A 25,456-nucleotide genomic window follows, 5' to 3' on the forward strand; every position below is an offset into this window, starting at 1 on the left:
CCAGAGGTAGTATCTTGGTGCTAAGCTCTTATATCAAGTCATCTCTGTGGCTACATCTTGGCTGGCAGGAAGTGGATGGGTGAGGGTCAGGGTGCAGAATAGTGACAGATGCAGGGGACCCTCACCTCCCAGGCATCCTCTCCAGGCTCATTCTCTTTGAGGATAAGCCAGTGTCCTGTCTCAGATGTGAGCAACCTCAGATTCCTCAGTCTGTATTGCGGTATCAGGGATCTTCCGGCAGGAGCCTAAAGTGGCAGACGCACAGACCACCTGGAGCCTTGGGGCAGAGGCTGTCAGGGCTGGAAGGGGCCCATGGAGGGGCCAGCTTAGCCCCTTCCTATCATTACTGTAGAGAGACTGAGGCCCGGAGAGGTCACAAAGGAGGAGACAGCTCACTGGCCAGCGCACTATGCAGATGTGCCCCATGGAAGCCAGCCGATGACTCCCAGTCAAGTGTTGCTTTCCTGGTCGTGCCAGGTACCATGGGAAGGGAGGGTGTGGGCTGTGCCTGCTCCTGCCCAGGCATCCATTCGACGGGGGACACACAGGACAGGATCGGTGGTGCTACTGAGAGGACTTTGGCCTGGACCTTAGAGGGAGCTCTCAGGGGCCATTCCTTCCCTGGGTGTGATCTGTGGTCCTGTACCCCTCTAGCCAGCTCTTTCCCTGGGGTGTCCCCATACCACCACCACTGCCACCTGCCTTCTCAGCCTCCTTGCAGCTCCTCTCGATGCCCATCACTCTCAGCCGTGTGCCCCAGTGGGCAGCCGTCTCCCTCGGCCGTCTCCATCATGCTCGGAGCTCTGGGTGCCAGACCCAGCCACGCATCCACGTCTGCTCTGGATAGCGCACAGCTTCCTCACCGAGGTCACCCACCCAGCCCCATCACCCACCTGAGCCCTGCCTCACACAGTGGAGCGGCCCTCCCTCCACCCAGGGGCCAAAGTGGCAAACTGCCCACCATCTAGACCTTTCCCTCTCCTGCCCCCTCCCTCCCCCACTCTGCCTCAGGTCTGGTTGACAGTACTGCTTTAAAGTGACAGCAGCAGCATTCATACCTGTTGGTACGTACCCATTACCTGGCATTTTTCTAAGAGGTTTGCACATATTAACTCACTGAGTCCTCCCAATAACCCTGGTGGGTACCAGTACTGTCTCTGCTTTGCAGACAAGGAAGCAGACCCAGAGAGGGTGGTAATTTGCCCAAGGCCACACAGCAAGCAGGGTGTGGAGGTGGGACCAGGCTCAGACAGATGGGCCCTTGTGGTCACTGGGCTTCACAGTGGCTTCTCAGGCAGGGTCCTTTGCTTCCTCTCTGTCATCACCCCACTCGGGCCCTGCATCTGTCCCCCAGACCACTGCAACTGCATCTTGTGTCCAGGGGGGCTGTTTTTATTTTTATTTTTTTAAAGATTTTATTTATTTATGAGAGACACACAGAGAGTGACAGAGACATAGGCAGAGGGAGAAGTAGGCTCCCGACAGGAGCTGATGCAGGACTCAATCCCAGAACCCTGGGATCACAACCTGAGCCACAGGCAGAGGCTCAACTCTGAGCCACTCAGGTGCCCCGGGGGGGAGGGGAGCTGTTTTTATTTATTTTATTTTATTTATATATTTTATTATTATGTTTTTATTGGAGTTCAATTTGCCAACATATAGCATAACGCCCAGTGCTCATCCCGCCAAGTGCCCCCCTCAGTGCCCGTCACCCAGTCACCCCAACCCCCCACCCACCTCCCCTTCCACTACCCCTTATTCATTTCCCAGAGTTAGGTGTCTCTCATGGTTTGTCACCCTCACTGATATTTTCACTCATTTTCTCTCCTTTCCCTTTATTCCCTTTCACTAATTTTATATTGGTCTCATTCATTTGGGGCTGTTTTTAAAATGAAAATCTAACCATGTCACCACTGCTCCCTTGCCTTTACTAGCTTCCCTTGCCCGTTGTCAGTGTATGGGATGGAATCCCCCCAAACTTCTCACAGTGGCATCCGAGGCCCTGATGTGGCCTTGCCCATTCTGCTGTGCCATCACCCACCTCTGTGCCCTCTCTCCCTGAACACATACTCTCAGAGGGTTCCCCACCCAGATGGCATGAACTCACCATGCCCCTAATGTCTCATGTTGCCATGCTGACCCACCCGGCCCTGGCTCTTCCTGGCAAGATCCTGCTCCCCAGTCAAGGGGCCTCCTGAGTCTCCCAGGTGGACTCCATTATTCCCTGCCCTGTACGCCCTCAATTAGCAGCTGAATTAGCTACCTGTGGGTCTGTCCCCCTCGAGTCCAACTGTGACCTCTCTCTGCTGCACCTGGCATGTAGAAAACCTTTGAAGGGCTGAATAAAGGAACAAATGCATTTTCGGGAAGATAAAGTCCTAAGTCTAATGAGAGTGATTTATTATTAATAGCAATTGCAAGCATTTATTACTGAGCATGTATCTGTGCCGGGCACTGGGCACCACACAGAGCTTGTATCGTATCCTCCCATCCTCATGGCAGCCCCATGAAGCATCAATTACTGTTGTCAGCACTTTAATGGACAGGTGGCTGAGGCTCAGTGAGGTTGAGCGCTCGCTCAAGGTCACACAGCTGAAGAGAAGCGGGGCTGGGATTCCTAGCCAGGTTTCTCTGAGTCCAACCTTGAGCAGACCCCCACTGCCTGCAACCTTGCTGCCCAGAACTGCCCAGAATAATGGGGCGAGCTTGGAAGGGCCATTCATGTGTGGGCAGCGCTGAGAGGGATGTGCCCATCCTCTGCTGCCTAAAGAGCTGCTTGCATTTCCGTATGTAATCAGCCATGAAGTCCTAAGTGAGCAGACTCAGGTCCCTTGTCCCTGCCTGTCACACGGGCAATTGGGGCCCTCAGAGCATGAACCATATGATGAGTGAGGCTCAGCCCAGCTCCAGAACCACGTGGCTCTTCATACCTGGGCCCAGCAAAGGTATCTCTTTTTGGAATAAGGAGGTCAGGTGTGCTTGGCACCCCCATCTCCGTGGCTACATGGGACAGGAGGGGCTGCCCCTTTAGGCAGGCCCCTATGGAGGCCCTTCCCTTGTCATCCAGAGCCAGGCTGGATGAGGTGCCAGCCTGCTCCAAATACACCCCAGCATCAGAGCAGCCTGACCCTGTCCTACTGTCCCACCTGGGCTGCAGACAGGCAGGGAACTGTGCCTCCAATAAGCTGTGGGATTGTCAACTGGCAGACTAAGGCTGAGATGACTTTTCAAAGCCCCTCATCAGCACCAAGATTCCACGTATTAGTCAGCTACCACCATAATGCCGTGTAACAGACTACCCCCATCTGCATCAAGGTATGTCTTTCTCGTGCATCTGCCAGGCTGTTCAACACTGGGCTTGGCTGGCTGGACCCCAAGCTGCAGTTTGGGCCCTGGTCGGTCCATGTTTCTTACATCCTCTTTGGACCAGGTGCTACTTGAGGCTTATTCTTCTCCTGGTGAAAAGGCCCAATTGTGCAAGCACATTTCAAGCCTCTGTGTGTTTCATTCACTAGAATCTCATTACAAGTCCCGTGGCCAAGCTCCAAATCAGGAGGTGGGGAAGTATACCCCACACACACAAGCCGTGGTGGGGTGCAGCTATGTGTCTTGGCTGCAGAGCAGTGAAGAACTGAGACCCATAATTCTGTCTCCCACCCAAGGAGAAAGTGAGCTGGACTCAGGGCCAGAAAGGGTGCCAGAGATCACAGGCCTAGAAACTGTTAGCTAGCAAACCCCAGGGACGGGATAGGATGTACCCAGAGAGTCCTGGGACCCAGCCTCATCCCGCCTCACAAGCTTGTGCTTGTGCTCCCTGGAGAGAGGGAGCAACTGAACCATCTGGGGTTGGGGGCAGTGTGCCACCCCAATACCACGACCTCCCCTAATGAGCAGAGACATGGCTGCTTGAGCTTCTCCATCTACAATCCCACCTGCCCTCCCTGGCTGCCCCTACCCTGCCCGAAGGACAGCACAGGGGCCCCTCTCCCCACTCTGCGTCTCCTACTTCCCTCTCTCCTCCTTTCCCTTCCTCCTTCTTTTCTTCCTCCACTTTACACAATAGACAGCAGTTCTTAAGAAGGGTAGCCTCACAGAATCTCCTGGTTGGAAAGTCCTCCAGGCCAATGCTCTGCCAGCGCAGAAGCCCCTGTGCAGTATCACTGATGGAAATCGTCAGCCTCAAGTGGCTGGGATCCTTCTAGAGATGGGGAGCTCACTCCCTACTCCCACAAGGCAGTCCCTTCCATTGCTGGACAGCTCTGACCCCAAGGAATTACCAACTCATTTTTAGTTCCAAGTCTGTCTTCCTCCAAATTCTATTCATGGATCTTAGTGCAATGTTTAGGGGAAAACTTACATGTCAGCTGAGGCCTGAGGATACAGAGATGAGATGAGAGTCTGTCCTCATGCCTAAGGGGCCGCAGACCACAGAGGATGAAGATGAGGGGACATGGTGACAAGTGTTCAAGTGGGGGAATCACGGTTTTCCTTGGGAGGTGTCCTAATCTTCCTGGAGCAACAGATGGATCATTTTTCCCAGGACATCTTGAGATGCTTTGGTGCTAGACAGACCTGGGTTTGAATTCTGGAGTCATCATCTATTAGCTGTCATCATCTATCATCATCTATTAGACCTTGGGCATGGCTGGGCTGTAGCGTCCTTCTGCATAACCCTGGGATAATGGATACATGCTCTTTTGGGAGAACGGAAGGAAGGGTGCATAATGCACTTGGCACATAGAGGGGCTCCGTGAATGGCACTGTCATCATCATTGTCGTTAATCGCGTGCCCCAAGATGGAGTCAGCAGTTAGCACATCTGCACTTAGCAAGTTAAAACTATGACCTTCAGAGCAGGACTTTATAGTCGCCCCCCAAGCTAGAGTGAGCAAAGGACCATAGAGAATGTGAGTCTGTTATCTGCCTTCTTGTCGCTTCCTCTCAGAAATGAGGACTGGAGTCATTGCGCCCCAAGAACCACCTGGGGGCATTAGGACCAAAGAAAAGGTGGAACAGAGATAGAGAAGCAGGTGGCCTTCACATTGAAGAGATGTCATCTGCTCCTGTGTGCCCTCTTCTGGAATCTGAGGGCTGTAGGGAACTGCAAACATGTCTAGTTGAATAACCCCCCATCTCGGAGTTTGGGGTCAGGAGGGTAAGGACACTAAAGATGGTGTCAGGAGCTACTGTGTCCCCATCCGGCCCTCACAGCAGACATTACTCAGCACTTAGGGCTCTCTTCTTTCCCTGAGTGTGGACTCAGAGTCACAGCCACTCTCAACTCAGGCTCCTTGGCACCAGAGATAGGAACTCCTTGACCAGTCTTGCCCTACAGCAGTCCATGCAGGCTTTCTAAAGGAGGCGGGGGGAGAGCACATTCCAGGTGTGCAGTGTGGGGATGTCCGGGGAGGGCCTGGTGCTCGGTCCTCTTGCCCTCCCAGCAGGTGCCCGTGAGACAGAGCAGACCGGGCTGGCGTCCAGTGGACCAGAGACAGGGACCCAACGGGAGAGAAGGAGGAAGAATGCACTTGTGAGCAGAGGGGGCCGTCGGGTGAGCTGGGGTCTAGGGCAGGGGCCTGCGGGGGTCTGGCCCCTTCACCTCAGGATGTCCAGAGCCCAGGCTGTTGCAATAACATCAGCTCAGGGAACTCTTGGCAATGATAACACTTGCTTCTCATGCCCCGTATCAGCCCCTCAGAGCAGTGGCTTCATCCAGGTCCCCTGCTTTGATCCTGCTGTCTTGAGTGCATGTTGGGAGCAGGGTATATGGGAAGGGGCCGGGAGATAAGGCCAGACACCATCTCATGGCCTCACTGCCCTGCTCCAGAACCCTAGTGGCTTCCCATCCCTGGCAGCATGATGAGCAAACTTGTAAATAAGACTGCTATTCATGTGAAAGCCTATGTGACAATCCTTGACTACAAAAGTTGCTGAGGACTCCTATAGCATCACCCACCATGTGCTGCCCTGGGCCTTGTAGGGCTGGGACCTGTATGCAGAGCCCCAGGGCTCCAGGGAACACAGTTAGAAAACCCCTGGGAGGGCACCTGGGTGGCTCGGCGATTGAGTGTCTGCCTTTGGCTCAGGTCATGATCCCAGGGTCCTGGGATCAAGTCCCACATCAGGCTTCCTGCAGGAAGCCTCTTTCTCCCTCTGCCTATGTCTCTGCCTCTCTCTGTGTCTCTCATGAATAAATAAATAAAGTCTTTAAAAAAGAAAAAGAAAAACCAGAAACCCTGAGATAAAGTCCCCAGACTCCTCCATCTGGTACCTGAAGCCCTTCGCCACCCCCCACCACTGCCACCCCAGTGGCTCCCTATTACATGCCACTCAGCCCAGAGCTGCCTTAATCCCTGGCCCCATTTGCCACCCTGCTCACTCCGCCTGGAAGCCCTCCCACTCCCAGGTCCTATCACACTCTTCGATGCTCTGCCACTCATCCCTCCTCCTTCTCCCAGGGCATCTGGCTCCTCCTGAGCCTTGCAGCACTTCCTACCTTTTAGCATAGTTATTTATGTACCTGTCTGGTCTCCCTGTTAGCTAGCAAATTCCTTACGGGCAGAAACTGTCTTCTTTATCTCTGTCTCCCTGGCAATTCCCAACAGGGTCTTGAGCAGAGAGGGACTGGGTAAATATTTATGTGCTGAATATCTTTATTGAGTACTGTTGTATGGGCAGCCTTGCTGCAAAGTATAAGGCCCAGTCCCTGTCCTCAGCAAGGCTTCAGTCTAAGAGAAAGCAAAACCTGTAAGACAACAGTCGCTGTACAGAGAAGAATGCAGAACAATGGATGCAAGCAGTTCAGAAGTGCCTAACACAGCCTTGGGGTGGTCAAGGAGGGCATCATAGAAGAGGTAACACTAAAAAAAAAAAAAAAAAAAGAAGAAGAAGGGGTGACACTTGGGAGAAGTCAAAGGACAAGCAACACCTACCGAACAGAGTACGCAGGGAACAGCACTGTAGGCAGGGGGAACAGCATTGCAAAGCCACAGAGACAGAGAGCATGTCTGGAGTCTTCCAGACCCGAGTGTGTGAGGTGGGGAGTGGGAGATGACTCAAGAGCAGGTAGGGACACACAACGCTGGGCACTGTGGGAATGAAACACTCCTGGGGATGTTGGCCGGGGAGCAGGAAAGAAAGCATCCCACGGGGAAGAGGATTGGGCTGCAGTGAGACAGCGTGGTACGTGGGGGAGGCGGGAGCTGTGAGACCTTGGGCAGGGTTTTTGTCTCTCTGAACCTCAACCTTCTTACCGGTAAAATGGGTAGTTTCAATCAGAGGATCTGAAAGACCCCTGACCAGTCCTGGATTAGAAATGCCCATGGAGCGTCAGCTAGACCACTACCCATCAGTCAGCCAGTGTGGTGCCAAGAGAACCAGGTACAAGAGGGCCTAGGCTTCAAGGGACAGTTAAGGTGGGCCAGAGCAAATCAGGAGGGCTCCACGGGGGCCTGTGGGGCGCAGGGTCTGTGAGAGCACTGAGGATGGATTCCCATATCTACTCTTCCAACACCCAGATATAGGTGGGTTTGATTGGCCCCATTTCATGAGTGAGGGAGTTGAGGCCCAAGGATTAAGTGGCTTGATCTGTCCCCTGCTGGTAGGCAGATCCCATCATCCAGGGATCCCACTCTCCACTCCATCCCGCCCCACCCCCAGGAAACTGGTCCAGGCCCCGCAGTCACCCTGCACACACTTGGTAGCTCTTCTCTTCTTTCTGTCACAACCCTGTGGGGCAGAGAGAGGAGGGATGGTTAGCCTCCTTCTTAAGGTGGTCAGCTGTGTCAGTTTCCCCAGGACCGAGGGGCTGTCAGCGTGAAACCCCTGGCAGTCCCAGGCACACCAAGACAGTTTGGTCACGCTACTCATCCTGCAGGTGGTGAATTGAGGCCCAAGCTACTGGTAGCAGGTAGCAAATGCCCTGGTCCCCAAGTGTGCCCCGACTCCAGTGCACATACATATTCCAGCCCAGGGGCCAGCTCAGGAAGGGGCCTCCCTCCCTAACCACTCAGTTCTGGAGGCCCCAAGCCGGTGGCCACAGAGGACTCTCTAGCATTCTAGCAAGGGCACCAGACAGCTTAGACCTGAGTCAGGGAAACACAAGCCAAGGCTCAAAACCTTAGGACCATCTTGGGCTCCTCCTGCAGGTCCACATGCCCAGACCGGCTTGGAATGTGCTCTGCACCTCAGTGGGTGGCTCTCTCCTCCCCAACTGGAAACTCCCTGGATGGGGCTTTGGCTCCCATTGCCCAGCTGTGCAGCCCCCACAGACCTCCTACCCCGCCGATCCATCCCAGGGATCAGGAGTCCAACTTCCAAACCCTGCTCTGCCATGAAACCTCTGGGACCATGAACAAATACCTTCCAGTCCCTAGGCCTCAGTTAAAACAGGATTGGAGGAAGGCCCACCTCTCAGAACTGCTGTCAGAACGTGGGAGACAGTTCACGAAACAACTGCACCGCGGACGAGCTGCAAAGTCCTGGGTTCAAAAGGGCGCCCAGCACCAGAGCAGCTCTGGGAACGCAGCTCGATCTGTCAATACAGGTTCTCAAATTCCAGATTCCACTGCTTCCAGGAGGTGAGCCCTGATGAGAGGCAGAGAGCTCCCAGGGCAGAGAGGCCTGATGGGGCCCAACCCCAGCTATGGGGCCCTGGGCAAGCCTCTTAGCCTCTCCACCTTGTGCTTTCTTCATTGTCAGAAGTAGGGATGTTATTTCCTGGATTTCTTGGGACAGGAGTGACACACTCAGCCTAGTGGCCGCACTCCATAAGCAGCCTCTCAATATGAACCGGGACCCCCATGGCCATGCCCTGCCCTTTGCAGCCCTTCTGTGCGCTGCAGCCCGGACTCCCAGCCTGGGATGGAGGGGGCTGCAAGGGTGCTGGGGTTCCCCAGCTGTCCCCCTGAGCTTCCCCTCCCACGGCCCAGCTCCAAACCCACTCCACCCACCACAGGCAGATGCATGCTGGAGACACACACACACACACACACACACACACACACAAATTCTCTCTCTCTCTCTCTCTCTTTCTTTTTCTGTTGTTTGCGGCTAATTGTTTATTAGGAGATGCAGGCGGCTGTGCCAGTGGGAAGGCTCAGCTTGCTCCGCTATAATTAGGATAATGCACATTAGTCATTTAGTGTAACTCGGAGAGCAGCCCCTCCCCCACGGTTCCTGCTGCAGCTCCCAGGCCAGGCGCACCGTGTGCCCCACCCCTGCCCTCTGCCCACCTCCTGACCCCCTTCCTCCATCCCACCTGGCACCCTACAGGCTGAGGGGTTCCTCCCTTGCCCCCCTCTCCCTCCCTCTATCTCCTGGTTTCCTTCTCTCCGGCTCCTTTCTGTACCTCCCCTCTTTCCTCCTGACTCTAGCTTTCTCTCTCCTTTTCCCAACCACCATGCCCCCACCCCAGCACCCTCCTCCAGGCCTCATTTCCGCCCTCTCCCTCCCCAGCCCTCCTGGGACCTGGAACCAGAGCCCTAGGCAGGTAAGCCAGCCTGGGTTTCCAGGTCCTGGGCAGGGGCAGTTCTAGTGTAGACCTCATGGGGGGCCCACCTCCCCCAGGCCTGCTTTCCTGGGGGCGCCTGTTCGTAGCAGCCTTGCCCTCTTCCCTGCCCCAGGCCGGGTCTCCAGAAGCCCCCTCCCATGAGCACAGCACTGGGACTCCATTGCCCTATTCCCCACACCCCCTGCGCACTTGGGTCTTCCTGAAATCCCAGAAACGGGGGTGTTTGGAGGATTGTGGGCTTGGGGTTCTGGGGGGTGATGGTCGGGGCCCCCCTTGGGCTGGCGGAGAAAGGAGCCCTCTGCCTCATGTGGCCCCAGGTGGGTAGGGGCAGCCGGGAACAGTGGCTATTCCAGCAGTTTCCTTTTGTTCTGAACTCCACAGCCACTGGCAGACTGCAGACCTGGCCACATATGACCCCCCCACGCCTCCTCCTCCACCCTGGAGGCCCTGTCCTCACCCTTTCTACCACAAAGGGGACCTCACATCAGGCCCATTACAGCTGGGCAGACCGAGTTTGCCCTCGCCCTGACAGTTGTGGCAGGGGGCAGAGGTGAGGCTGGGGTCCCCTCCAGATTTTCAGAAATCAATAAAAGAGCTGTTCCCCAGGGGTGAGGGATGCTTGCCTGAACACACAAGGCCTCCTTGTCCTCACCAGCCTGTCTGAGCCTCTGGTCCCTGTCCTGAGTTCATAGATACAGGCGGACGAACAGACACATACTCACAGCTCATGAGGGCAGGCTCACAGAGCAGGCGCTGGGAGGGGGCCAGGGTCAGTGTGCATTCTGGAAGGGACGGGGCTTCTGTCCCTGAAGCCAATAACCCCTCCTCTCCCGGACTCCCCCAGCCCAGAAAGCCCACCTCTGTGCTCGGGCTTCTCCAGCCCCGGGTCACCATCCTGACTCTTGCACCTCTCGGAGCTTTTGCCCCCAGGAGGTCTATCTCACCCCCTCCAGAGCTATCCCTTCTCCCCCTCCCTCTCTCCATGGGCACTGAGGCTCTGCAGGGGGGTGGGCAAAGGGGGCCATGTGATTTACAGCATCCCACAGAGAGAGCAGAGGCCAGAGGGGAAGGAAACCATCCTGGCCCAACCAGTCTTAGGACCAGGAAACCCTCCCTGGAGTCACTTTCCTCTGGCTTCCAGGCTCCGGGACTGGCAGGAAGGCACCCCTGGGACCAGCAGGGAGCCGGGAAACAAGAGCTCCGGTTCCAGTGGGTCTCCCACCTGCCTTGCTGTGTCCTGAGCCGATCTTCTCTCCCTGGGCTTCAGGGACCAGCATGCAGGGCCGTCCTGGTGGTAGCTCCTTGGGAGTTCAGGTGTGCTGACCCTTCTCTAAGCCCCCTGGGGAAGCACTCCAAGCCCCCTACATAGCTGAGCTTGGTCCTTTCCCTCATTCATCCATAGTTCCTCCTCCCCTCCATCCCTCCACCTGCATTGCTCTGATTTCCTCTCTTATTCTTGAAGATAAGGGGTCACAGCCGGTGGAGGGAAGGATTTTAGGCTGAGGGAGCAAAAGGAGTTGGGATAGTTGTCTGAGGATAGGGGTAGAGCAGGGTGCCTGCAGGGGGAGGACTGGTACAGAGCCTGTGTGTGTGCATATGTGTGTATGTGTGCATATGTGTGTATGCATGTGTGCACACGCATGCATCAGCAGGCCTGACTGCCCAGGACCCTCAGTCCCCAGTCATTCATTTGTTCATGGCTTTGTGCTGTGTACCAGGGATATAGCAGGCAAGTCACCAGCAGTCAAAGCAACGGAAGGTCCGTACACAGTGAGGAGGGCAGCCGGTGGCTGGGGTTCAGGGGATCCAGGGCCCTGACTCAGGAGGCTGTGTGGGTTCCCTTCTGTGATAAGGACTGTAACCATCAAACAAAAGCTGACATTTAAAGAGGCTGACTGTGTGCCAGGCATGGTTGAGGGCTTTATAGATCATCTTACAACACGTGCATTTCCTTTTCAGAGTGACACGGTGAAAGAGGGGCTGCTCTCCCCCTGGGACAGTCTGGGAAACTGAGGTAGAGGTATGCTAAGCTGCTTGCCCAAGCTCACACAAAATGGCAGACAGAGCCCATCTGAAGGGAGCCTTCCTGACCCTCGGTTTTGGGGGATGGACTCTGCCATCCCTGCAGCTAAGATCGGGGAGTTCCTGGGTAGACGCAGGAAGCGACCTGGCCGATGGCAGGTGCCCCTGGCAGTGAGCAGACAGGGGGGATATTGAGGCAGAGTGGGGGATGGGTGTCTCTCCCGCTGACCCCTCCCCCCAGCGTGTTCCAGCCAGACGTGGCAGGGGGTGTGACAGTACGGGAAGCTGCCCCCCAGGATTACAGCCCCCAAGGAGGTGAGCAGGAGCCACCTGGGGGCTAGGCGCTGCTGGAGGCTTTGATCGCCTCCCCCCACCCCTGCCCATGCCGAGCAGTTAGTTCTTCTGTATTCACCGGCCGTAGGTCCTCGCCCTGGAGCTCCTGCTTCTCAGGGCGCAGCCAGGGCTACAGCCACTCGGGGGTCCTCAGTGTGGGGGACACAGGAGCCAGGCTGATAGGGAGACAGCCCCTCCCTGACAGAGCTGCCTTGAAGGGGCTTAGAAAGGGGAGAAGGAGAGGCAGTGCGGCTCAGGGTGGGGGCGGACATCTCAGGCCCCAGACCTCAGGGAGGCACCCCTTCGTCCACTGGGCTCCTCCTCCAAGGGGTGATTTACTGCAGCCCTGCCCTGGGTGGGGACACAGCTCTATGGACCAGCCTATGTGGCATCCTGGTGAACTCGGAGAAAGACAGCAGCATTTCTGCACTAGGCGCTGGGCTTGATGAGCAGAGCCGGGTGGGCCTGGGGACTGGGTTTAATCCCCTGCCGGCTCCCTGGGCCCAGCATCTTTGCTGGTACGTGGAGGCCCTGTCCTAGCAGATAGGGGAGGGCAGTGTTTGGGGCCCACCAGGCCCAGCTGTCACCTCCCCTTTACCCAGCTGACCCTTACCTGGTCCAGAACCCACCAGACTCCCTGCACACATGGCTCCTGCCCACCCCTAGGTCAGCCATGTGGCAGGCAGGGCAGGGGCTATGGGCTTCTGCCCGATGAGCCCCAGAGAAGGGAGGAAACTGCCCGAGGTCACACAGCAGGCCACTGGCAGATCTGCCTCGGCTGGCTTCCAGAGCCCCCCCAAACTGGTACTCCTGCTAGCCTCGTGCCACTTTTGAGCTTCCTGGGACACTGCTCCGTGCACCTATCATCTCTGTACTTGTCCTTTTTAACTTAACAGGGCCTGACAGAGGACCTGCTGTGAGCTAAACAATGCATCAAGGGCTAAAGAAAAGCAGGTCAGCACTTCTCTCCTCAGAATAAAATAACCAATAAGTGTTAAATGAATAAATGAATGAACGCTGAGCACTGACTCTGCATGAGCAATTTGCTTATTTAGTCATGACAACATTATGAAATAGGCTCTATTACCCTCATTTAACAGGTGTGGAAATGGAGGCCCAGAGAGGTTAAGTAACTTGCCGAAGGTCACACAGCTAGGAAGTGTCAAAGCTGAGATTTGAGCATGAGTCTGTGTGGCTCCCCAACCACACAAAAGGTTCTTTCTTCCTTTTCTTTTTCTTTTTTCCCCCAATTTCCTTTAAAAAATCTTGGAATAGTTTCAAATACTTTCCTTCGTTTTTAATGACATTTATTGTTTTCTTTCTAATTTTACAAGCAATACATGTTCATTGCAGACAACTGGAAAATACATCAAAGCATAAAGTAAGAAATAACAATCACCCATAATCCCCACCCCCCAGATATAACTACCATTAGCATTTTGATGTCTTTCCTCCCAGTGTCTACATCTCTTTATGTAAAATTGGTATCATACCATACAGCGAGTTTTATATCCTTCTTTGTTTAATTCAAACTATCTTGTGAGCATTTTCCCATCTGAGTAAATTTTTTTTTGAAAACTAGATCTGTAATGGTTACACACATCCCTTCTTATGCATTTGCTTTTATTTAACCATACCCTGCTTTTGTACATTTAGGTGTTTCTAATTTTTTGCTAATAAACATAACATCACAGTGAATATCTTCTTACATAAATCTTTGAGCTGATGTGTATGCATGAGATTTCTAAAAGGGAGATCCTGGGGCAAGGAGCATGAACAGTGGCAAGTTCATGTGCTTTCTAGAAAATTGTCTAATGTACCCTCTGACAGTGAGTATGCAGATGCCCCATTTCTTAAAACCCTTGCTAATACTGATATCATTAATTTAAAACACAAAAACAGGGGCACCTGACTGGCTCGGTGGTTGAGTGTCTACCTTTGGCTCAGGGCATGATCCCAGGGTCCTGGAATCAAGTCCTGCTTCAGGCTCCCTGCAGGAAGCCTGCTTCTCCCTCTACCTGTGTCTCTGCCTCTCTCTGTGTCTCTCATGAATAAAAAAAAATAGCATCTTTTAAAAAAATAATGAAACACAAAAACAAAAAAACCCTCCTTAAGACAAGTTTTTCCCACTTTGGCACCCCGCTCCATGGTATCTGGTATATTGGTTGATGATTCCTGGTTTTGCTGATGGGGAAATGGGGCCTGAGACATGGCATGCTTGCCCCAGTAAGATCTACCCATTAGCCAAGGAAGAGCAGGACTGAAATCCGGGCAGCCCTCCTCCTGACCAGAGCCCTCTTCCTGTCCTAGAGCTCTCCTGGGCCAGAGATGTTTTCCCCAAAGGCCCACCTCTGCTATGGGCCTAGAGGTTTGACCTGGGGGTGGGGTGGGGGTCACCGTGCAAAGCCCCTCCCTGGCCTCTTGATAGTGGACATGCAGACCATAGGACGCTTGCCACCTGCAGCAACCATGTCTATTGCTGCCTCTCATTCATTCCTTCATCCATTCACCAATTTGGCACTTGTATGTGCCAGGCACTATTCTAGACTCTGGGTGTGTCATCATCCACTGTCAGCATTGCCAAACTATATCACACCAGTCACAACCTTCAGTGTCTCCCAACTTTTCGTGCTTTAGCACTGTGTTTTCCAAACTGTGATAACAGTGTCGGGGATGCTCTATAAACATACAGATCATCAGGTCTCTCCCCTGGAAATTTCGATTGTGTTAAGCCTGGGTCCACCCTTAGAGTCTCTTTACTCTTGTTTGCTCCTCCTGATTCTTACATTCTGGCAGGCTCAGGAGCAAATGCTAAAGGATCCCCGAACGCTGACATCTGGTGTGGCACTTGCACACACACACACACACACACATACACACACAAACAGGTGAGTAACCAAGCCCACTCCCAGCACGGCCCAGCACCCTCGGGCCCTGCTGGCACACTCTGCTGTGTCCCTCAGTCTCAAACTCACCAAAGCTAATGACAATCTTTTTTTTCTGATTTGCCAGCGATTAGTTTTAATTTTGGGACAATTAGAGGTAGAAGCAGGAGGCATCTGATCTTGATTAGAAGCAGGGAGATGGCCAGAGGCACCCCCATCCCCAGCCTGCCTGGCTGTAGCCTCCATGGAGATTAATTTATATTTTCAATAGGTTTGCCGGGGAGGGGGCCGGGGCTGGCCTGTGTGCCTGGAGAGAAAGTGGAAGGTTTTGTGGGGGTGGCCAGAGAGGTCCCCACTCTGCTCCCAGACCCGAACAGCCAGCCTGAGATGAAACGGGAGGGCCTCTGTCCAGCCACTGTCCCCATGCAGGTGCCCAAGCCTTAGAAGAGGGTAGAATTGAGATTCATGAAGCACCTCCTGTGTGCCACCCCTTACGTGTGCAAAGCTGACTGACCAAACCCAGCGTCTGCCCATATCCCAGCCCAGATGGAAAGGCAAAAGCAGAAACCAGTATGTGCCTGCTGGTGTTGGGAGTGGCCTGAGAGATCTCCGCACAGATGAAGGGGCACGGGGGTCAGCATCCTGCCTGTGGGGGGCATTCACAGAAGTGACTAATGAAACAGTTCAATAGCAATTTGCATGTCATGCTGACACCAGGGCCAAGCTCCAGATCCATCAGATCCAAAGCTGGATGGAGCAAAGAAGCAGCAAAGCACCACCCAGGTGGCTGTGGTGAGAGGCATGAGGTCAGTGCTTCAGGAGGAGGCAGTGCCAGGGCTGGGCATGGAAGGATGAGTGGACCCCACACCCATGCCTTGTGCAAGTCTTTTCTTGGGTGCTAGTGGGTCCAGAGCCAGTGAAGCCTTTGTTCATGTCACGGTCTCTTTCTGGAATAAGAAAGGAAGGATGAAGGGCCACCACCTCTCAGCTGAGCATAACCCCGAAGTGGCCCGGGTCGATGCTCCCCGAGGAGCTGGGCAGATTCAGTGCCCAGGGAGGCTGGGGTGGGAGGATTCCAGGATGCTGGGAGTGCAGGCTGGAGCATCCACAGACACCCCATTCTTAGTTACCACACTGTAAAGAGCGGGGTGTGCCTTCTGGGGTTGTGGGAAGGAGCTGGCTCAGCTCAGCCGGGAAGGGTCACATGCTGGGTGTAGCATCAGGAAGGGGCTGGGAGGGCCTCAGCCGCCATCATCATCCCTGTACACAAAACCCACACCATCTCAGTCCACCTCCTTCCCCTGGTACCGTGTCTCCACTCTTGATTGGGGAAACTGAGGCCGTGAGCAGCACAAATAGCCAATCCCCCGGGTTAGTCTGCTTGGGCTACCCTCACAAAGCACCACAGGCTGGAGGGCTGAAGCAACAGACACTTGCTTCTCAGTTCTGAAGGCTAGAAGTCCAAGGCGAGAGTGTCGGCAGGGTGGGTTTCTCCTGTCTGCTGCGGTCTCTCTCCTTGCCTTACAGATGGTTGCCTTCTCCCTGAGGCTTCCCGTGGCCTTCCCTCTGTGTGTCCGTGTCTTCATCCCCTCTGCGCGTAAGGACACCAGGGCCACCTGGTGGCTCAGGGGTTGAGCGTCTGCCTTTGGCTCAGGTTATGATCCCAGGGTCCCAGGATTTAGTCCCGCATCAGGCTCCCTGCATGGAGCCTGCTTCTCCCTCTGCCCGTGTCTCTGCCTTTCTTTCTGTGTCTCTCATGAATAAATAAAAATCTTAAAAAAAAAAAAAAAAAAAGTATAAGGCCACCAGTCGTATTGGATTGGGGTCCACCCTAATTACCTCATCTTACCCTCATCACCTCTTTGCAGACTCTTTCTCTCCAAACACAGCCACATTCTGAGGTCAGGTTTTTCACATATGAATCGGGGTGGGGGTCACAATTCAACTCATAACACCCATCATGCACCCGAGAGGCTGTGGAGAAGCCCTTCCTATGAGAAGGTGGCAGCAGGGCTGGGCCCAAATGCCTCAGGAGGCCCAAGGCTGGGTACATGGTGGGGAGCCCAACCTCTGCTGGGGGTGGGGGAGCCAAGGCCACTGAGGGGAAGACAGTGCAAAGCTTGGTCTGTAGGGTGAGTTGGGCCAGACCACAGGAGCAGGAAGGGGGGCCTGCAGGGCAAGTGCTCTGTGGAAACAAGGGGAGCGGGTTGAGGGGCGAAGCATGGCTGGGGTTCAGAGCCACATCTGCAGAGCTGCAGTGGGCTGTCTGGTGTTGGGCCCGGTGGGCAGGTATGCACCAGCCCAGGGGAGCAGCTCCCCCTGTGTTGGGGGTCCTGGCTGTCATGCCCACCCCAGTGACACCCAGCACCTTTCCTCCACCCCTGGACCTGCCTAACCTCAGATCTGTGTAGTTCTTCCCCTCCCCCATCCACCCAGGAAAGGAGCTCTTTCCTGGAGCTCCTTCAGGAAACCTTCCAGCAGCTCCTCCTTCCCAGGGCCGGGCGGGTCCTGCTCCATCCCCAGATGCAGGCCAGCATACACGTTAGCACATGCACAGTGTGCACACGCCTTCCCCCAGAGCGTCCCTAAAAACCTGACCTGTCAGCCCACAACTCCACAGGTCTCAGCTTCCTCCCCTCCAGCTCCCACCTCCACAGAACACTTCCAGGGCCTCTCCCACATCCCTGGGGAAACTGAGGCCCAGAGAAATCAAGCAACTTCCTTTAGGCTCCGGAGTAAGTGAGCAGAAGAACAGAGGTTAGTGCCGGAAGCTCAGAAACACTTGCCTCCCTCACAGAGGAGGCCTCGGGGCCCCAGAGGATAGAATGACTCACGGTGGTGACTGGAGGGGGTGTCGTGTGTCACGATGACATAAATATAAAAATTGTAGCACCCTAATACTGTCTCTTCTGGCTTCCCTTTCTGAAAGCAAGCTGTTCCCTTAACATAAGTCACTCCCCCTTTCAGGAACTCAGACTCCTTGCCTGCAAGGCTGCTGCTCAGCGCCAGGAACCCTGCCCCTTAGCGGCCTCCTGGTCTCCCCTTGGATACTGCAGGAGAGGCACTCATACCCCACATGGCACCCCTGCCAGCGGTGGGCAGCTCATTCCCAGAATTCCACTCATTCATTCAAAATCTACTGAGGGCAGAGGGGCACGTGCAAACACAGTCTCCAGTCCTGTCCTCCCTGCCCCCCTGGGGCTACTGCCCATCTGCTGGCTCCTGCCCCTGCTGTGCCTCCTCCCAGGGGTCCAGATGGCCCTCCATGAGGTTGGGACAGTGAGAGGGCCAAAGGGAGCTAAGTGCCACTTAGCAGCCTCTGGAATCTCCTGGGGAAGGTAAGCAAGGCAGACCCAGGGGTGATGGTTTCTGCGGCCCCACCCTGTCCACCCCGGCCTGGACAGTGAGCACTTCCAGCTCCAACAGCTGCCCTTCTGTAACCCCAGTGAGACAAGCATGGTGGCCCCTCCCCATGTCGGCCTGGTGCCCACAAACCCTGGACATCCCAGCATGCAGAGCCACCCCCCGCCCCACTCGCCACCCCCTTGACCTCTTAACTGCTCTGGACATCCCCATGAGGGGGCCAACGTCACCATCTCAATTTTATTTATTTTATTTTTTTAAGATTTATTTATTTATTCAGAGAGAGAGAAAGAGAGAGAGAGAGAGAGAGGCAGAGAAGGAAGCAGGCTCCATGCAGGAAGCCCGACATGGGACTCGATCCCGGGACCCCAGGATCATGCCTTGGGCTGAAGGCAGGCGCCAAACCAATGCGCCACCGGGGCTCCCCACCATCTCAATTTTAGATGTGGGAACCAAGATCCAAAGTGGGAAGTGACTTGCCAAGCAAGTGTCACAGGGAGAAGAACCTTGAAATCTTTGTTTGCCTGCTTCCCGCTGCTTCCAAAGCAGTGGGTTGCTCTGGCTCAAGCTGTTACCCTGGACTCCAACATGGTATGACTTGGGCCAGCATCCCCACCATCTCCTCCTCCCTGATGGCAAGGGAACCTCAGGGACTCCAGGGGGAACTGTGAGGCAGCAGTTCCAGCCAGGAAGGCTCTCCCCATCTCTCTGGATATCTTCCTGTCCTCGTCTTGGACTTGGCTGTCCATCTGTCCCCCACCACTGGGAGCCAGCGTACCCTGCAGGACACAGAGTATCTAGTGAGGAAGGTGACCCAGGAACAGAGTTCTCCTGAGAATTGGAAGAAGCCATCTGGTGGTTAAAGCATGGGCAGCACCCCCATGGCCAGTTTCCCCAGCTGGTCCTAAGGGCCACTCAGAGAGAGCCCCCAAGTAGATGCCTAAGACCAGGTGCCACTCCTTCTAGAACAACTGACCCCAAGGGCCTATGCCCTGCCCCAGGCCAAATGCCTCTTTTTGGATGAGGAAATTTAACTACAGATTTTTTTAAAAAATACGATGGAGACACCAGAGCCCCTGGAGTCTCCAGAGCCGGGGATTTTTAGTTCATTCCTTTTAAGAGGAATTGGCTGCAAAGGTTTGTAGAACTGTCAAGGTTTCATTGATGGTGATAAAATGATAAATATGCATAAGCTGCAAGTAACCACCATAGCGTTATTAGGAGTCTCCTCCTGGGGACACAGGTCTCCGCAAATCACCTAGTGTAAATCAACCATGATTTGTCGAAGTCTTGCTCAGTGCACCGCCTCACAGATAACTAACTTCCAGACAAGACAGGATGAGAGGTCCCCTCAGAGAAGGAAAGTCCCGGGAATTGGGGAGTCATATCTTAGAGGGCTTCCTGGAGGAGGTGGCATTGGAGCCGGACCTCAGGGGCAGGTTCCTATGTGGATGCCTGTAGTTAGGAGAGACTTTGACTCAGAGGGCACAGCATGAGCAAAGGAGGGGAGATAAGGTAGTGTTGGCAAATGCTAAAGCCAGAAGTTGTCCAGTTATGCTGGCAGCAGGGACTTGGGAGGAGGAGTCCTAGGGAAAGGGGAACCTGAACCGCATTTTAGAGGACCCTGAGGACTCAGGCTCAAGGTTGAGTTTGAATTTTGTTTTGTAAGCAGAAGGGGGAGAGTCTCTCATAATACTTAACAGACATTGGCAGTGTGTCACACAATTTATGGTCTGCTTTCTTATTTGAATCTCGAAAACAGAACAATGACAGCGCAACATCCTTTTCAGAGCAGCACTATTATTATGATCCTGATTTTCAAGGTGAGGGAAGCGACAGGGGGGTCCATAGGAAGATCCAGAACTGTTTCTCAAACCTTGAACCCCCACATCGTGGTCCCTCCTACTCCTTGACAGTGTCCAACAGGAGTGAGCTGGCGGTGAGGGGCCCATTCGCGTCCAGGACAAACAAATCACTCTGCTGCTGTGGAGGGGAGGGGATGCCAAGGAAGTGGTTCAGGGGAGAGGGGAGACCCAGTCATGCCCTGTGACATTGTCATAGCAACGGGATCCAGGCCAGAACTGGGGCAGGGTTCTGGGGACACAGCACAGAGTCAAGAGGTGGAATTGCAAGAATTTGGCAGGGTCCTGCAGGGATGTGGGGTGGGGACCAGAGATGTCAGTCCCAAGAAGGGTTTGTGAGACTGTGGGGTGGGTCAAATTCCTTGCATGCATAGTGCAAAGGGGGGAGGGAGCAGGGCGCTGGGGGGGGGGGATTCTTTGTATGCATAGTGCAGGGAAGGGAGGGAGCAGAGCGCTATGTGTGGGGGGGATGGGATAGGTACAGATCTCTGCACCATCTGAGGCAGCCGGAGAAGGAACTGGCTTGGCTTTGAGGGTCAGGTGGCCCCGGGGTTCGAATCTCATTGCTGGCCGCCTGTCACTCACATGACTTGGGTAAATTGCTTAAGCACTCTGCGCCTTTACCTGTAAGATGTAAGGAATCGGCTCTCAAAAAAAGAGAAATTGATAGAAAATGGATTGAATCCATGGCGATGGCAGCCGGCCTAGCTGGGAGGATCCATCTGAGGATCAAACAAGCTAATGCTCGCGGAGCAAGCTGTAATGGCACGAGTCTGTGTACTCTGAGCCCTTTCCGCACACTACTTGGTAAATCTTCATGACCGCACTTGGAGGCAGAAACCCCACTTTATCCTCATTTTACAGATGAGGGTGCAGGGCGGTGGTGGTGGGAGGGGGGGTAAGACTCCTTAGAGCCTCAGTGCTTTGCGTTGGTATCAGCTCTGCCCCCCACCCCAGCACCGGTGGGCGCCTAACCCTAACCCTAACCCTAACCCAAAAGAGGCAATGGTGAGGGCAGTTGGCACCCCAGCACCGGTGGGCGCGGGGCAGAGCTTGGGGCGGTTGCCCTCTGCGGGGCGGGGGCTGGGGTGCCCTGCCGTCCCAGCACAGCCCCTGCTGACCCCGCCGGGCTCTCGCTCTGTCTGTCCCCAGCCTCGGGCCGCTCGCACCCGGCCAGCCCCAGCCCCCCGGGGCCGCAGGCCAGCCCGGTGCTGCCGGTCAGCTACCGCCTGTCGCGCACCCGGCTGGCCTTCTTCCTGCGGGACGCGCGGCCCCCGCCGCCCGCCGCCGCCAACGGCTCCCTGCAGCGCTCCGAGCCCTTCGTGGTGTTCCAGACCAAGGAGCTGCCCGTCCTCAACGTGTCCCTGGGGCCGTTCAGCACCAGCCAGGTGGTGGGCCGGGAGCTGCTGCAGCCGTCCAGCACGCTGGACATCCCCGAGCGCCTGACCGTCAACTGGAAGGTGCGCGCCTTCATCGTCCGCGCCCGCGTGCCCGCCTCGCAGCCCGTGGCCCAGGTGCTCTTCTACGTGGCCGGCCGCGACTGGGACGACTTCGGCGTCACCGAGCGGCTGCCCTGTGTCCGCCTGCACGCCTTCCGGGACGCCCGCGAGGTCAAGAGCTCCTGCCGCCTGGCCGGGGGCCTGGCCACCTGCCTGGTGCGGGCCGAGCTGCCCCTGGCCTGGTTCGGGCCCCCGGCCCCCGCCGCGCCGCCCGCCGCCCGCCGCAAGCCTCCGGACGCGCTGGAGCCCGAGGCGGCGGGGGAGAGTCAGCAGGCGGAGCTCTACTACACCCTCCACGCCCCCGACGCCTCGGGCGGCTGCGGGGGCGGCCGGCGGGGGGCCGGGCCGGGGGCGGGCGCCCGCGCCGAGAGCCCCACCCAGCACCCCCTGCTGCGCATCGGGAGCATCAGCCTGTTCCGCCCGCCCCCCAGGAGGACTCTGCAGGAGCACCGGCTGGACAGCAACCTCATGATCCGCCTGCCTGATCGGCCCCTCAAGCCTGGGGAAGTGCTCAGCATCCTCCTCTACCTGGCCCCCAACTCCTCCTCTCCCTCCGGCCCCGGCCCCAGCGTGGAGCATTTCACACTCAGGTGGGGGGCTTGTGGGTCGAGGTCGAGGGCGCTGCCTTTCTGTCCAAGGTCAAATGCATAGCACGGCCCCGCTAGGGGTGTCCCCACACCTGCCTGGCCAGCCTCCTAATCATCACTTGAGCAACCTCAGGAAGACACCGTACTCACTAGGCCTGATGGCGGCAAAAATTTCTGCCCGACCTCTGTAGCTCACAGAGATGGCCAAGGAAGCCCCGGGGGCTGGCGCAGCGGTTTAGCGCCGCCTTCCACCCAGGGCTTGATCCTGGGGACCCGGGATGGAGACCCGCCTCCGGCTCCCTGCATGGGGCCTGCTTCTCCCTCTGCCTGTTTCTCTCTCTCTCTCTCTCTCTCTCTCTCTAATAAATAAATAAATAAATAAATAAATAATCTTAAAAAGAGAAAAAAAGAAAAAGAAATGGCCAAGGAGAAGGGTCAGTTTTCATGAGCATAGGTATCAAGAATGACAGAATGGGGATGGAAGGGCCCTAGACGTTAGCTGGCACAACTCTCCCATTTCACAGATGAGGAAACCCAGATCAAAGAGAAGATATGGAGATCAGAGAGCAGCCCATTGGCTAGGAGCCAAAAGATGAGCAGGAGTCTGTCCATGTGTCAGGACGTTTGCCCCATCCTGGAGTTGGGAGGAAAAAAAATCTCAGGTGTCCCAGCCTTTTCTACACCCTGAACAGGATACAGTTCACAAATTCAGAAATGCCTTAAGTCGTCTCAAAGGCCCCACCAAAACATTCCCCTTACCCCCGGCATTATGCAGAGGACCCAAAACATCACCATTAGCCTCCAATTTCTTTGAGTTAAGTATTGCCCTCTCTCCTGAGTGTACCACCTTAAAGTTCAGATATTCCTGGAAGAGATAAGACCTGACTCAATGATTGATATCTGAACGTGAATATGACTTAAATCAGTCATCACAGATCTTGGGCTACATTAATAGGAGAAGAGCATGTAAACTTAAGGAAGTGGTCACCGTTCTGCTTTAGTCAGGATGAGAGCACAGCTGAAGTGTTGTATAGGCTGCAGTGCCTGTGTGTTCAGTGTCCAGAGGAGAGGGACTAGTCTTACTTGCAAGGGTTGAACCCTAGTTGCAAGGGCTGACCTGAAACTGTGGCAAAAAGTAACAACTGGAGAAACTAGAGATTTTAGGCCTGTACAAAGAGAGGACTCAGGGAACACCTGCTCCCTTCCTACTGTCTGAAGAACTCTTACAATTGAGATGAAGGACAGCTGTTCTCTCCTTCCCCAGCAGAACCCATGACATTTCAGCTAAATATAGGAATGGGGCTTCTGGAAAAAAAAAAAAAAAGGAAAGGGGCTTCTGGTCCTTAGGGGCTTTCTGAGAATAGAATGGGATGTATGCAGTAGTGAGTCCCCTGTCATTGAGGTACGCAAGTAGAGCTTTGATAAAACTTGGCAGAGAGATATGGTAGAAGCAAGTGTAGCCTCCACTAAGGGTCAGAGATTTCAGCTACATGATACCAGATTCCCCAGGTTCATCTCAAGCACTAGGTCTAAAACTTGGGGTGATTCACTCACCCGTTCCCCCTACTCTTAGCCTCAGCCCAGGGGGGTGGCCAGGCGGGCAACCACTGGGCCCTAGGCTGACCTTCTCCCTCCTCTTCCTCCCATTTTGTCCCAGGGTGAAGGCCAAGAAGGGTGTGACCCTTCTGGGCACCAAGTCACGGAGTGGCCAGTGGCATGTGACCTCGGAGCTGCTGACCGGGGCAAAGCATTCGACAGCCACCGTGGATGTGGCCTGGGCCCAGGGCACTCCCCTGCCCCCCTGGTAAGCCGAGGTGGCACCTCTGTCCACCTTGTTGCAGGACAGCAACTAGAAGGGGTGGGGGGGGTTCATGATGGAGGAGGCCAGGCTGGCAGAAGGGCTGGGGCTCAGATTGTGGGGACTCTGAGGTCCAGGTTGGGGCACCTCGGGTGGCTGAAGAAGCCTCAAAAGGCCCCAGTAGGCAGGCTGCCAAGGAGGGCTGGGGTCCCCACCAGGGATTTCAGGGCTCCTGAGATACTCCCTGCCCTTCCTCCTGGGCTCTGCGTCCTGCCCCGACCCTGCAGGGAAGGCCAGGGGCCCCTGGAGATCCTGCAGCTGGACTTTGAGATGGAGAACTTTACCAGCCAGTCGGTCAAGCGGAGGATCATGTGGCACATTGACTACCGCGGCCACAGCGCCCTGCCTGACCTGGAGCGGGCGGTCACAGAGCTGACCGTCATCCAGCGGGATGTACAAGCCATCCTGCCCCTAGCCATGGTGAGCAGGAGAGGCGACTGGGTCGGTGGGTGCATATGTCTGTCGTAGGTGCATGTGTGTGACAGGCATGTGCCCAGCTGTGCATGTGTATGGATCAGTGCATGCGCCCAAGTGCATGAGTGCCTCCTGCACCCAGGTGTGCCTTTGGGTATAGGTGTGTGTGCGTGAGTGTGTGGAGGCAGGCGGTACTCTGTGCCTGGGCTGGAGTAGGACAGCAGATGCTCAGGAGGACAGAGATGGGAGAAGTCACCCATGGAAAGGCCACTCAGAGGAGTTTCTTGGAGGAGGTGACCATGCAGTTGAATCCTGAAGGATGCGCTTGGAAGGAAGGGCTCATAGAATCAGAGAAGGTGAGGAGGGTGCTCTAGGCAGGGGATCACATGGGCAAAGCTGTGGCGATGGCAATGTGAGTAGTTTGGTCTAAGGTGCACTGGATTTAGGAAGAGTGCCTAGGGGCAGGGGGTGGTAAGGCTGGAATGATCTTCTGTGAACAGCCCCAGGGTGCCTGGAATGTCAGGCAAACATGAGACCATCCCAGGGCACCTCACATGGCCAGAGGGACTTTGGGCCAGGCCAGGGGCACCTGGAATGGCCAGGCAGATGTGCTGTATGTGACTCTGTGAGTGCTGAGGGGCCTGCGAGGTGTCGAGAGAAGATGATGGGGCACTGGGGCAGGGCTGTTTCCTCGCAGCCGACTGAGGTAGAGGCAGAAGCCTACAGGAGGCCGAGCAAGCACAGCATCTGAGATGAGTGAAACTGGGCGGATGCACCTGTCTGCACATGAGTGCAGGTGTCCCCGGGGGGAAGGCCGTTCACCTGAGGGGTAGGGCAGCCAGGAGCCCAGGCCTCGGCTGCTGTGTCCGGGGAGAGCGGAGGACCACCAGCACCCCAGCTCAGCAGGGCCCCACCCTCCCTGCAGGACACGGAGATTATCAACACTGCTATCCTGACTGGCAGGACGGTGGCCATCCCTGTCAAGGTCATCGCCATCGAGGTGACTGGCCTCGTCCTAGATGTCTCTGCCTTGGTGGAATGCGAATCTGACAATGAGGACATCATCAAGGTGGGCTTCCTGGAGACAGGGACCCTGGGAAGAAGGCCTCAGACCTTCAGGGGT

At 55.5% G+C, this 25,456-nt stretch overlaps 1 protein-coding gene across 1 annotated transcript in view; it reads left to right on the forward strand.

Moving 5' to 3' along the window:
• Positions 1 to 25,456, forward strand: part of TMEM132E (transmembrane protein 132E) — a 55,438-nt gene that overhangs the window by 21,358 nt on the left and 8,624 nt on the right. Inside the window, exons 2-5 of the mRNA XM_077852180.1 lie at positions 21,128 to 22,064; positions 23,719 to 23,865; positions 24,147 to 24,339; positions 25,259 to 25,402. Coding sequence (XP_077708306.1) covers positions 21,128 to 22,064; positions 23,719 to 23,865; positions 24,147 to 24,339; positions 25,259 to 25,402 — 1,421 coding nt within the window. The remainder of the gene's footprint in view (positions 1 to 21,127; positions 22,065 to 23,718; positions 23,866 to 24,146; positions 24,340 to 25,258; positions 25,403 to 25,456) is intronic.

Source organism: Canis aureus, chromosome 16 (assembly GCF_053574225.1).
Source record: "Canis aureus isolate CA01 chromosome 16, VMU_Caureus_v.1.0, whole genome shotgun sequence".
Classification (NCBI taxonomy): Eukaryota; Metazoa; Chordata; class Mammalia; order Carnivora; family Canidae; genus Canis; species Canis aureus.